General features: G+C 45.4%; 1 protein-coding gene across 11 annotated transcripts in view; it reads left to right on the top strand.

The window, feature by feature from the left end:
• Nucleotides 1-11,948, top strand: part of OXNAD1 (oxidoreductase NAD binding domain containing 1) — a 45,241-nt gene extending 33,293 nt beyond the window's left edge. For all 11 annotated transcript variants that reach the window (XM_043873893.1, XM_043873892.1, XM_043873886.1 and 8 more), the window contains 4 exons: nt 485-626; nt 9,602-9,844; nt 10,605-10,713; nt 11,366-11,948. In XM_043873893.1, coding sequence (XP_043729828.1) covers nt 485-626; nt 9,602-9,844; nt 10,605-10,713; nt 11,366-11,520 — 649 coding nt within the window. In that variant the 3' untranslated portion in view covers nt 11,521-11,948. The remainder of the gene's footprint in view (nt 1-484; nt 627-9,601; nt 9,845-10,604; nt 10,714-11,365) is intronic.
• The last annotated feature ends 1,740 nt before the right edge of the window (nt 11,949-13,688 follow it).

The raw sequence follows: 13,688 nt of genomic DNA, 5'->3' as shown, positions 1-13,688 counted from the left end.
ATAATACTGACATGATAGAGTGAATTGGAAAGTGTTTTTTTCTGTTTTGGGGGGAAGTATTTGTGAAAGATAAGCATTAATTCTTCTTCAAATGTTTAACAGAGTTCACCTCTGCTGCCATCTGGACTTATCCTTGTGGGAAATTTTTAAATTACACTAATTCAGTCCATTTATTATGGATCTGTTCAGATTTTCTGTTTCTTCTAGAGTCCAGTTTGGCAGTTTGTGTTTTTCTAGGAATGCATCTATTTTATCTGAGTTAGCCAGATTTTTGTCTTACAGTTATTCATAGGATTCCTTTATAATCTTTTTTATTTTTTTGGTAAAGTTGGTGATAATATCCCATCTTTCATTCTTGATTTTAGTAATTTTATTTTTTCTCCTTTTTTCTTAGTCATTCTAGCTAAAAGCTTGTCAGTTTTGTTTACCTTGTTACCCACTGTAAAGCGTTAATGATAGTCAATTTATTTGCCTTTCCTTTTAGGGTTGATTTCTTTATCCCAGGAGTCTCTGTGGTTGGTGGGTTCTCAATATGCTCCAGCCCTAGACTGCTGGAACAAGAGAGAATGATAGAACTGGCAGTGAAACATACAAACCACCCTCCTGCTCTCTGGATTCACAATCAGGTGAGCAAATCTCTGTTTAAACTTGGAGATCTGGGATCTGTGTCTCACAAAATTCAGCTCACTTAATCCACCTAAGGAACCTAGACTTGGGTGCAAAGGGTCCACACTTGCAAAGAGCTCCCTTCCAGCCAGAATTCAGGTTCCAGAAGGGGTACAGGTGCAGCATGTTTGTTTATTTATTTATTACTTTTTGGTCTTGCCACGTGGCGTGTGGGCTCCTAGCTCCCTGATGAGGGAAAGAACATGCACCCCATGCAGTGGAAGGGTGGAGTCTTAACCCTGGGACCACCAGGGAAGTCCCCAAGAAGCGGAATCATTCTGATGCACTAAAGGATGATGCAAAGATACCCTGGAATCTGGAAATTCCTTCTGGGTCAGCAAACAGTATTCAGTTGAATCCTACTTTAGACTTAAAGCATTTTACTTTATATGTAAGGTTTTGAAAATTGGCTCTCTGGGTGTCTTGTCAGTGGTGATTCTATAAATCAGATTATTTTGTCCTCACTGTCCTAAATGAAGGGAATTAAGCTACCATTCTTTCATTATTTGGGGGGAAAATGATCTCTGATTACATACTTTTCCTGCCCAGACCTGAGCACTGCTAAACCCGTGGTGTGGTTGCCTCTCCATTTCAGTCTCTGGGAAGCTCTGCACTCATGACTCTGTGGAGTCTGCATTTGCCGCTAATAACTCACGGTTCACCGTGGGGCTCAGCACGGCCCTATGCGGCTCCACACACCTGCTAGAATTCTCATAATAAAGAGTGAGCTCAGAAAAGATCTGTCTTCTTGCTTTTTGATCCTTGTCTTTTTTTTTTTTACTGCCATCCCCTTCATTTCTGGAGTGTGCCTTCTTTACTTACCAACAGTCTACATCCCATCCCAGGCACTTTCTTCTCCTCTCTACCAGAAAGGAGAATGGGTGTGTGCCTACTCAGTCCTTAAGTCTTGTCTGACTCTTTGCGACCCTGTGGACTGTAGCCCACCCACCAGGCTCCCCTGTCCATGGGATTTTCCAGGCAAGAATGCTAGAGTAGGTTGCCATTTCCTCCTTCATGGCATCTGTCTGACCCAAGGACTGCACCTGGATATCCTGCATTAGCAGGCGGATTCTTTACTACTGAGCCACCTGGGATCACAAAACAGAGTGTGCTGTACCGCAAATATTGTAGATACAGACAAACTGATTTTGAAATTTATATGGAAGAGAAAAGAAACAAGGATGGTGAAAGCAGTTTTGAAAAAGAAGCCTAAAGTATGAGGAATCATATTGCTCAAATTTAAGATTAAAATAAGGCTACAATAATCAGTACAGTGTAGTATTGGTGAAGGAATAAGCATACAGATCAAAGGGACAAATTAAAGTGTTCAGAAATAGACTGACACATACAACCTTTTGAACTTTGACAAAGGTGCTAAAGAGATTCAACGGAGAAGCAGTGACATTTTCAACAAACAATGCTGAGTAGTTGTCTCTCCATATGCAAAAATAAAACAGAGAGCCCTGACCTAAATCTCACACGTTATATTCAAAATTAAAATATGTTGTAGGTCTAAGGTCTAAAATGTAAAACTATAAAGGTTTTAGAAGACATAGGAAATATTCTTAACAGCAGCATAGGCATAGTTCTTAGACATGACACAGAAAGAGAGATCCATAAAAGGGAAGATTTATATATCAGATTTAATCAAAACTAAAAATTTTTTTTCCTGCAAAATACACTATTAACAGAAATTTTAATAACAAGCCACAGCCTATGAGAAAGTGTTTGCAATTTAGATAGCCAACAAAGGACTTGTATCCACAATATATGAAGAACTCAAAAGGCAGCAAAAAGGAAGCAAACCTAATTTTTAAATGGACAAAGGATTGAACAGACACTTTGCTAAAAAGGATATAAAAATGACAAATAAGGAGTGAAACGACAGTCCGCATCACTCATCATTAGGGAAATGCAGGTTAAAACCATACCTAGTGGGATACATCTGCAGACCTATTAGAACATCTCAGATTTAAAGTGTCGACCATAGCAAGTGATGCCAGTGACGTGGAGCAACTGGAACTCTTATGTTGCTTATGGTGTCAGCAGGAATGCAAGGGCTACAGCCGTTCTGGAAATTATTTCTGCAGTTTCATATGAAATTAGACACACTTCACCACAGTACCTAGCAGTATGACTCCTGGGTGTTCATTCTAGAGAAACAAAAGAATTGTTCATACAGAAATCTGAATGTGAATGTTTATAGTGGTTCTAATCATAGTCCTCAAAAACCGGAAACAATCCAAACATCCCTCAGCAGGTGAGTGGGTGAAGGAACTGTGATACATTCATATAATGTACAGGCAGACCTTGTTTTACTGTGTTTCACCTTACTACACTTTATAGATAATTGTGTTCTTCTATAATTGAATGTTTGTGGCAACCCTGTGCTGTTAGATGGTTGTTAGTATTTTTTTTTTAGCAATAAAGGTTTCTTTATATGAAGAAAATTTTTTATTGTAATTTACAATATTAGTTTCAGATGTACAGCAGTGACCAGCTATTCATATATGCATATAAATTCTTTTTCAGATACTTTTCCATTATAGGTTGTTATGAGATACTGAACATAGTTCCCTGTGCTATATAGTAGGTCCTTGTTGTTCACTGTCTTCATTATAGGTGCATGTATGTTAATCCCAAACTCCTAATGTATGTTTTCCCCTTTGGTAACCATGAGTTTTTTTTACTGCCATCCCCTTCATTTCTGTTTTGTAAATATGTTTTTTTGGTATCATCTTTTAGACTTCATATGTGATATATGGTATTTGTCTTTCTCTGTCTGACTTACTTCACTTAATATGACAATCTCCAAGTCCATCCATGTAGCTTCAAATGGCATTATTTCATTCTTTTTTATGGCTGAGTAGTAGTCCATTGCATTTGTGTACTCCATTTTCTTTATCCATTCATCTGTTGATGGACAGTTAAGTTGTTGCCATGTCTTGGCAATTGTGAATACTGCTGCTATGAACATAGCGGTGCATGTATCTTTTAAAATTCCAGTTTTCTCTAGATATGCCCAGGAGTGGGATTGTGGGATCATATGGTAACTCTATTCTTAGTTTTTTAAGGAACTTCCATGCTGTTCTCCATAGTGGCTGTTATCAGTTTATATTCCCACAACACCCTCTTCAGTATTTCTTATTTGTAGACTTTCTGGTGATGGTCATTCTGACTGGAGTGAGGTGAGGTGGTTCCTCATTGTAGCTTTGATTTGCATTTCTCCAGTAGTCAGTGATATGGAGCATCTTTTCATGTGCCTGTTGGCCATTTGTACATCTCTCTGGAGAAATGTCTGTTTAGGCCTTCTGCCTGTGTTTTAATTGTTTTTTTCTTCTTTTTTTGTATTAAGCTGTATGATCTGTTTGTATATTTTGGAAATTAAACCCTTGTTGGTTGCAGCATTTGCAAATACTTTCCTATAGTCTTTTTGTTTATGTTTTCCTTTGCTATGCAAAGGAAAGCTCTTAAGTTTAATTAGGTCCCATTTTTCTATTTTTGTTTTTTATTCCCATTACTCTAGGAGATATATCTAAGAAAATATTGCTGTGATTTCTGTCAAAGAGTAGCCTATATTTTCCTCTAGTTTTATAGTATCTGGTCTTGACATTTAGGTTATTTAATCCATTTTGAGGTTTTATTTTTCTGTATGGTGTTAGAGAATGTTCTTATTTCATTCTTTTACATACAGCTGTCCAGTTTTCCCAGCACCACTTTAGTAAAGAGACTGTCTTTCCTCCACTGTGTATTTTTGCCTCCTTTGTCATCGATTAAGTGGCCATAAGTGAGTGGATTTATTTCAGGGCTTTCTGACCTTTTCTTTTGATCTATCTGTCTATGCTAGTACAAAACTGTTGATTGCTATATCTTTGTATTAATTTTTTTTTTTTAAGACATATTGCTATTGCACACTTAAAAGACTGAAGTATAGTGTAAGCGTAACTTTTATGCTTACTGGGAAACCTCACAACGGCTGTGATCTGCCACGCGGCCCAGTGATAAGGAACCTGCCTGCCAGTGCAGGAGATGCAGGTTTGACCCCTGAGTCAGGAAGATCCCCTGGAGAAGGGAATGGCAGCCCACTCCAATATTCTGGCCTGGGAAAATTCCATGGACAGGGGAGCCCACGGGGTCACAGAGTCAGAGATGACTGAGCACGCACAGGCAAGCACACTTGACTTCAGTACTTGATGGCAGTGGTCTGGAACCGAATCTGCAGCATTTCCCAGCAGTAAAAACAGATCGGCTGTCGATGCACACAGCAGCGTGGGTGAATCTCAGGGGCGTTATGTGCGTGAAAGAAGCCAGTCTCATTTATGCTACAGTCTGGAAGACAGAAATACGGCTGTAGAAACAGATCAGTGCTTGATGGGCTAGAGTGGGGAAGGGTGGGAGCAGAAAGGGATAGCAAAGTGGGGTTTGGGGTGCCAACAGGACTGTTCAGTATCTTGCTTTTGGTGGTAGTTGTGCTTCTCTATGTTTGTGTTAAAATTCATTGAACTGTGTAACAAAAAAAAAAAAAAAAACTGTTACTGGAAGATAATTTTAAAAACTAAAAGATTTCTAGACCTACAGCAGCATTAAAAATATATTCTTAGGTTTTACATGGCACGTTGTGTCAGTTTAGACACATTTCCAGCTGCTTGCCTTAGCGTTTCCATTGTAAATGTATCCTGTCACATTTTTACCCTGTGACCTTCTGTGTCCTTCCTTTGGTGTGGCCTGGGCTACCTCATTCCTTTTTAGATTCCCTTTGGATTTTCCCCTATACTATCTCCAGGTTGTATCCTGAGCTGTTAACACACGCCCCAGGGGCGGGAGCTCAGTGTTAAAGGAGCTCAGCCACCCCCGCCTGGCCCGCAGTACCACGGTCCCCTCCAGCCGTTGGCCGCCCACGTGACCTGGACCTGGTCCTGGTCCATAGCTCCTTGCTTGGTTTCATGGCTCATTGACACTTCAGTGAAGGAACTAAGAGGCTGCAGAAAATCTCCAAGTGGCATTGCTTGAATGCACATCCCAATTGTGGTGCCTGCTGCACTCTGCCCAGTGGGAGTTTCAGGCAGCCTTTATGAAGTCAGGTTTTTCTTGGAACTGTTCTCAGGTGGCTGTTTTCCTCCTGAGAATTTGTCTTTATTAAGCTATTAGAGTGGACAATAGAGGCGTGTGAGTGTCTGGGTGGCAGCAGGCTGCTCTGCTGGGACGTGGAATAAAGTGCCATAAATGTCTTCCTCTATTTTATCTACTTTGGCTCAAGCTCCTGGCAGGGTGAAGGGTTCTAGACAGCTATTGTGTGCTGGGCTCCAGTTGCTGTGAAGAAGTTGTTTATTTCACAAGTAGAAAATCTATACCCAGATTAGATACATTGCCGTGTAATTGGAGGTAATGTCCCTTTACACGCTTCCATTTTATACTCTACAGTACCTTTAAGTCTCGTGTTCCTGCTACCCTGGCGGTTTTTATTGATCAACAAAAGACAAAGATGGCTTTTGATTCCTTCCAGATGCTAGCAAATTAGCAGATAGATCTCCTGAAGATCATCTTGTCACTAAGGAGACGACAGGCTTCTTGAGTATTATCTTTCCCTGGGGCACATTTTCTTGCCAACTTTAGGGTTGAAAATACTCTGGTTTCTAAAAACAATAACCTAAAGGCTTTGCTTGTTGTCATCACTAACCACGCTGAAGGTGACCGTTGGATAGAATGTCTTCTCTCCCATTTCTTAGCCTCTTCCACTCTTCAATTCTTACAGATAAAGAGAAATATATAGGCAAGCAAGAAGGGGAGGGGTGTTAGAGAGGGATTACCACCACTGTTGTCATGAGGTCGAGCCCCTGCAGGTTTCTGCTTTCGAGACTTGTAAGGAAAAGGAACGTTTTAAAAGCACATGGTAGCCAGTGTCTCAGTTCCTAGATTTTAGTTATTCCTAATGGAATGTGCCCTTGCTGCTAATTTCTTCTGTCAAAAATGAAAACCCACTTACCATCCTTCATGTAAAAATCTCCCATATATTTAAAATAGTTAAGAATAGTTAAGTTCAGTTACCACCCCCACCACCCCCACCCCCCACTCAGAGGGAGAATTTCCATTCATTTAGCAGTTCTTGACCAAATGATTTTCATTTTTTCTTAGATTTTTTTTTTCTAAATTTTAACTCTTTGAGTGATAGAGCCCCAAATTAAATTCATATCAAAAAGTACTTACTGCGTACATGTCGGGCAGGGTGCTGGGTGAGTGCTCAGGGTTGGTCTTCAGAATCCTTAGGAGGGAGTCCACTCAGTTGATTTGATCAGGAATGCTCCTAACATAGGTTTCCTGATTCCTTTGGTGACAGGAGAGAAGGAGGCAGGCGCCTCTGTGTGTCTTCTTCTGTTACAGCCCCGTGACCAGAACACCCTCCACGTGGCACTTGCTGCTGGGGGCCTCCCCGTGGTGTCGTGCGATGCCCACCGCACCCCGGGGGCAGTGAGCAGGCCTGGGGCAGGGGCCCATTGTCCAGGTGCGGAAGCAGAGGCTCTGAGGAGCGCACGGGCTTGCTGACTCCTAGGGGCTCTGAATAAGATTCAGCCTTCTGACCCCTCGGTCAACATGTTTTTCTCCAAACTAGGGGTTCTCAACACTGCCAGATCCAGTGCCCCCTTCTATTTCCGAAATGAAATTCAGAGTTCATGTAATCAAGTACATTAAAAAAAAAAAAATCGTCAGTTCAGTCACTCAGTCGTGTCCAACTCTTTGCGACCCCATGAACCGCAGCACACCAGGCCTCCCTGTCCAACAGGGAGCCCACCATGGAGCAACTCCCAGAGTCCATCTAAACCCATGTCCATTGAGTCGGTGATGCCATCCAACCATCTCATCCTCTGTCGTCCCTTCTCCTCCTGCCGTCAATCTTTCCCAGCATCAGGGTCTTTTCCAATGAGTCAGATCTTCCCATCAGGTGGCCAAAGTATTGGAGTTCCAGCTTCAGCATCAGTCCTTCCAATGAACACCCAGGAATGATCTCCTTTAGGATGGACTGGTTGGATCTCCTTGCAGTCCAAGAGACTCTCAAGAGTCTTCAGCACCACAGTTCAAAAGCATCAATTTTTCGGTGCTCAGCTTTCTTTATAGTTCAACTCTCACATCCATACATGACTACTGGAAAAACCATAGCCTTGACTAGATGGACCTTTGTTGGCGAAGTAATCGCTCTGTTTTTTAATATGCTGTCTGTAATACAAAGTATAATACAAAGGAGAAGCAAAGGAAAGTGATCCATAATCAGACTGTGCTTAAGCATAGAAATGGTGAGTGACGTGGAAGTCACTCAGTCATGTCTGACTCTTTGTGACCCCATGGACTATACAGTATATGGGATTCTCCAGGCCAGAATACTGGAGTGGGCAGCCTTTCTTTTCTCGGGGGGATCTTCCCAACCCAGGAATTGAACCCAAGTCTCCTGCATTGCAGGGGGATTCTTTACCAGTGGAGCCACAAGGGAAGCCCAGGAAATGGTGGGGCATGCCTAAACTAGAAGGTAGCATGAGGCAGTCAGTCAGGTTTCTGCTTCTCAGCATAGGATCACCACGTGTGAATACACATCTGCAAATGCAGATGGCGCACAGCCGTCGCCCGGCGACAGGACCACCCATGCGTGCTGCACACTCAGGTGTGGTTTTCTAGAACAGTGAACATGCTTGGTAAAGTTCTGGACACAACGCCATACAGTCTACATGGCGGTAACATTCTGGAAAGTTCAGGTGATGTTCAGTCAGTTCAGTTCAGTTGCTCAGTCATGTCCGACTCTTTGCGACCCCATGAATCGCAGCATGCCAGGCCTCCCTGTCCATCACCAACTCCTGGAGTCCACCCAAACCCATGCCCATCGAGTCGGTGATGCCACCTAGCCATGTCGTCCTCTGTCGTCCCCTTCTCCTCCTGCCCTCAATCCCTCCCAGCATCAGGGTCTTTTCCAATGAGTCAACTTTTCACATGAGGTGGCCAAAGTATTGGAGTTTCAGCTTCAGCATCAGTCCTTCCAGTGAACACCCAGGACTGATCTTTAGGATGGACTGGTTGGATCTCCTTGCAGTCCAAGGAACTCTCAAGAGTCTTCTCCAACACCACAGTTCAAAAGCAGGTGACGTTAGATCCATGCAAATATAAAATGAATTAAGGTCTAGTCTCAGATCCTTGTGAACTGGTTTCACCTCCATGAACATCCCGTGGATCGTTCAGAAAGACATCATGCAGGGCAGCCCCTGTGTGTTGCAGATTAGACCGACTCTCTGACATTTGTTGTATCTGCTGATTTCCGTGGTGCCAGAGGGCTGGCATCAAACTACCAGCAGAAACTGGCCCACGGAACTCCTGCCGGTTTAGCCGTCTGCTTAGTAGGAGCAGCTTTGGGACACCCCTGACTCCACATCCGGCGTCTCGGGCCCCGCCCTCTAAATGCCAGCTGGGTCCCTCAGATTCCGGTTACAGCCTCCAGAATGCCGCCCTTGGGGCAGCGTGCCCCCCTGGAGAGCCAGCGCATGCAGCCCCGTCAGTCACCTTGCTTTAGGTGTCCTTACTCAGAAGCAGCCCCTTGGCCTGCAGGGGTGGGAGTGGTCCTCACCTCCTGCTTCCAGGCTGTCCCCTGGGCCCAGGGCCTCTCTGCACAAGCCAGCTAGTTCATCACCGGGAAGTCATCACGTGGCAGAGTCACTGAGGCGGGCCTCCTTGTCTGCATCCGGCATGGCTGTGCTGCCTGCATCATGAAGGTGGACGCGCAAACGGCCTGGGGAACGCACGAGTGGAATTGGTTTACGGCCCCACAGCAGCTGTGAGTGAGTGAAGATGGCCTAGAAACCGATAGACGTGCCGGGGGCAGACGCTCAGCCTTACTACGGGCGAGCGTTTGGTGTCAGGCCTTTGCCACAGAGGACTGAAGGCTCTTCTCTGTCCCCTGCAGTGCACCCTGGACTCCGAGGTGGCTCTGAGAGTCGGGGGGCAGTTCTTCTTCGACCCACAGCCCTCGGACGCCTCCAGAAACCTCGTGTTGATCGCAGGAGGCGTCGGGATTAACCCCCTGCTTTCCATCCTGCGGCACGCGGCCGATCTCTACAGAGAACGGGCGAGCAAGGGGCAGGGGTATGAGATGGGGACAGTCAGACTGCTCTACAGCGCGAAAGACACCAGCGAGCTCCTGTTCAAGGTAGGGAGCAGTGTGTGTCTTGATTAGCTGGGCGTGAGCAGGCTCGTGGCCTGGGCCTGCCTTCTCTCCATCGCTCTTCTCTGCAACAGTTCAAGCCAGAGGCTTGAAAGGCTGAGCCCTGTTCAAGTGAGAATTAACCAAAGCATCCTATCCTGCCCAAAACTATTAAAAAAGCTAGTGCTAAGGAGCCTCCCAGTGCAGTCACAGAAGAGGGCGGGTCTGGTGGGCTTGAGTCTGGAGGTGGGTGAGCAGAAAATTCAGCCTGCCTCTGGGGCTCTCCAGAGGGTCAGGAGGCCTGCGAGTGGGCCTGGGTGCCCCAGGAGTAGGTGAGACCCAGCTCAGTATGTGAAACCCCCATCGGTGCATCTGCAGGAACCAAGTCGATCTGACAGGAGAAGGCTTTTGCTCTGGGTTGCTTTGCAGCTGCAAGGACGAACAAAAGAACAGAAGCAGTTAAAAGACGCAACTGTGGTCAGTGAAACTGCTGCTTAATTGCCCACGCCTGAGAGAAAAGAAAAAAGCAAAAACTCCTGGAGAGTTAGTAATATGCTTGTTAGCATATTCAGATTTCAATTAAAGGCAAATAGCCCCCCGCACTCAGATTGCTCTGGCCTGCCCGGCTGCAAACAATGCCTCTCTAAGTGGAGAGCCGAGCAGCGGACGTGTGCAGAATTGTCAGTGGAGCTTCGGCGTCCGGGGGGTGCACATCTGTTTTGATTTTTTAAAATTGTCGTGTGACCAAATACGTTTGACATTCCAGAAAAATATCCTCGATCTAGTAAATGAATTTCCTGAGAAGATTGCATGCAGTTTGCATGTTACAAAACAGACTACACAAATCAGTGCAGACCTCAGACCATACATCACGGGTGAGTCTCCTAAAAGGTATTTTGACGGTCTCCATGCCATTACTGTGTGGACGTACCAATTGGTTGAGTGTAAATGCTTTATTGTTGGGAGTTGCTGGCTGGGAATGTCACTACCTGGGGGATTGAGAGATGATTCATCATGGAAACATAAGGAGAGATTAGTTGTGTTCACTTATTATATACAGATCTCCTGCTGCCTATATTAAAAATTTATTTTCTGCATTTTTTTAGGGGACCTTTGCGTCATTGCTGTAATATGCATACAGAGAATTTATCCTCCAGCTTTGACTGAATCAGTTCCATTTGCCATTAATAGTCATTTAAATTTCTCGTGGTTTCCCCTCCTGGAAGGATTTCTCACAAAGCAGTTTAGTTACTTTGCTGAAGGCAGTTTTGAATCTGTCCCAAAGACCAGCATGCTGCCCGGCCCTGTCTGGAGAGCGCGTGGTGACCAGCTGCGCACGTTGCTCGCTGTGGCTTCAGGAAGCCTGGAGACACGCTCTCTGCTGGGGTCCAGGGTGGATGACTTGGGGCGCGACCTCTGGGCCCAGTTATTGAAAATAAACTCTGTTGCCAAGCTGTGGTCGGTCCTTCCCCCTTTCAGTACAAACACATCTGGCTTAACTTGGTGTTTATTCTGTGCTTTTGGCAGAAGGAAGAATAACGGAGAAGGAGATAAGGGATTACATTTCGAAAGAGACCTTGTTCTACATTTGTGGTCCACCTCCCATGACAGACTTCTTTTCCAAGGAGCTAGAGAGCAGCCGCGTCCCCAGAGAGCACATCTGCTTTGAGAAGTGGTGGTAGGGGCGGGCGGGGCTGGGAGAAGGAGGCAGACAGAGGTCCCCGAGGCCTGACACTCAGGATGCTCTGTGGTTCGGGCCCATGATTTACCTCTGCCCACTCTTACTTTTTAAGGCTGTGGACTCTGCCCAGTTGGAGAAACAAGAAAAATCAGCTGACAGACTTAAATGATAAACTTGTTGCAAAAACTTCGTTAATTAAACTGATTTTTACTACATTGACTTTCTCTTATGAATAACTGATTATCTCATGGTGTACCTTGAATTGGTCAATACATATTTTATTTCCCCTTAAGGGAAAAAAAAGACACATCCACATCCTTCAACCATGTGAAAATACAGGTTTTGTGTGTGAAATGTAGGTTCTTTAAATTATTTGACAGCCACCTATGTATCTTTTGTTGAATAAACTTAAATTAATTTCATTTGAAATTGTTTCTGTTTAATGTCTTAGTTTACTTTCTTGTGGCCTGCAGCCTCCTTTGTTCAGACTGTTAAAGTTGGGTTTGGAAATAGAAAGCTGTTAGGAAAACTGCTTTAGGGTATTGAATGTCCAGCATATTTGCTTTGTGTTAATGAATATCCGAAGTATGTATCCTGATTGAGTTTCTTCTCAGATGAAACCTTTTCTGAGGCCCGTGTCTTGGCTGTCTGTCTCAGCGCCCACGTGGGAGGTGGCTTCTCTTTCAGGACCAAGGCGACACTGAGTCCTCTGTAATTCTGCCCTCAATGGCTGGGCTTGACGGGCTGTGGAAGTGTGCTCAGGATTGATCAGGGGGTGCAGAGCTGATTCCAAGTCCTGCTGCTCGGCCTCGTATTTCATTCTCTGGCCAGGGTTGTTCCTGGCTCCGCGGCTTCTTGCATACCTGTTGAGTGGCTGAAAGAAAGCAGCCACCATTTAAGCTCTTGCTAAGCCTGGGGTCAGGAAGCGGTCCCCAGAGTGTGTGGAGAGAGTGGAGGGCCTTATTCAAGGCTGCTCTGGGGGAACCACTAGAAAGACTGTACTCCTTATCTTTGTGTAGATTTTTAAAAATCTGAGAGAATTCCCCAGGCTTAGGGCAGACGTTCTTTTCTGTGACAAGGACCGCGCGGCTGGCTTCTTGGAGAACCTCATGAGGCGTGTGCGGTCTGGGAAGAGAGGCAGACCAGTGCTGGAGGTGCAGGGACCATGGGGAGTTCAGTCCTCAGCTGAGGAGAGAGGGCAGGGGCCTTTCTCCTCTCCAGGCAGGTCTCGGGGACTCTAGGGCGTAAACACATTATTGACCTGTGGGGCCTCGTGATGGCTGGCATCACCGCGCTAGCTTCGACTAGGATGTTTTGAATGTTGTTATGTTTTTAGCAGAGATCGTTGGTCACCTATTTCCATCCCAGATTTGATTTCACTAGGAGCAAAGAAGAACTAAAAAGCGTCTTAATGAAAGTGAAAGAGGAGAGTGAAAAAGTTGGCTTAAAGTTCAATGTTCAGAAAACTAAGATCATGGCATCCAGTCCCATCACTTCATGGCAAATAGATGGGGAAACAGTGGCTGACTTTATTTTGGGGGGCTCCAAAATCACTGCAGATGTTGACTGCAGCCATGAAATAAAAAGACGCTTACTCCTTGGAAGGAAGGTTATGACCAACATAGACAGCATATTAAACAGCAGAGACGGACGCTAGGACACTTCCTGTTTCCTAGTAACAATAGGAAGTGTCCGCGGAGCTGGGCGATAGACGGCTGGTTTGTGCCAGCTGCGCCCTTTTTCCTCTACCTCTCTCCTTTTCCCCCTCTCCTTTCCCTCTTTCCCTCCTCTTCCACTTCCTTGAGCCTTTGCAGAGTGTGCGTGTGTGGGAGGGCGAGAGCCCCCGCACAACCACCCTTTGGGGCGCGCGGCTGCAGTTAGGGTGAGGGTCCCATTGCGCAGGCGCACTCCCGTTCGCGGTCCCCAACGGACGCACCCGCGGCGGGAACGAGAAGGGGCCACCGGTGTGAGGTAGGGGTCCTAAGAGAAAACTGGCTGAGGAGATGAATGAGGCGAGAGGACCTCTTTGGTAGTTGATTCGGAGAGGAGACTCGAGCGAAGGGGCTTTGTGAGAAGTGAGAATTCTGGGAGCAGGTTCAGCAAGGAGGTTTAAAGTCGGAGATAGGAGTTGTATTGGGGCCCCCAGGGAGGTAAGAGTCCGAGTCAAGA

This window comes from Cervus elaphus, chromosome 19 (genome assembly GCF_910594005.1).
Source record: "Cervus elaphus chromosome 19, mCerEla1.1, whole genome shotgun sequence".
Lineage (NCBI taxonomy): Eukaryota > Metazoa > Chordata > Mammalia > Artiodactyla > Cervidae > Cervus > Cervus elaphus.
The sequence above is the reverse complement of the archived record's forward strand: the minus strand, read 5'-3'. Positions and strand labels throughout refer to the sequence as shown.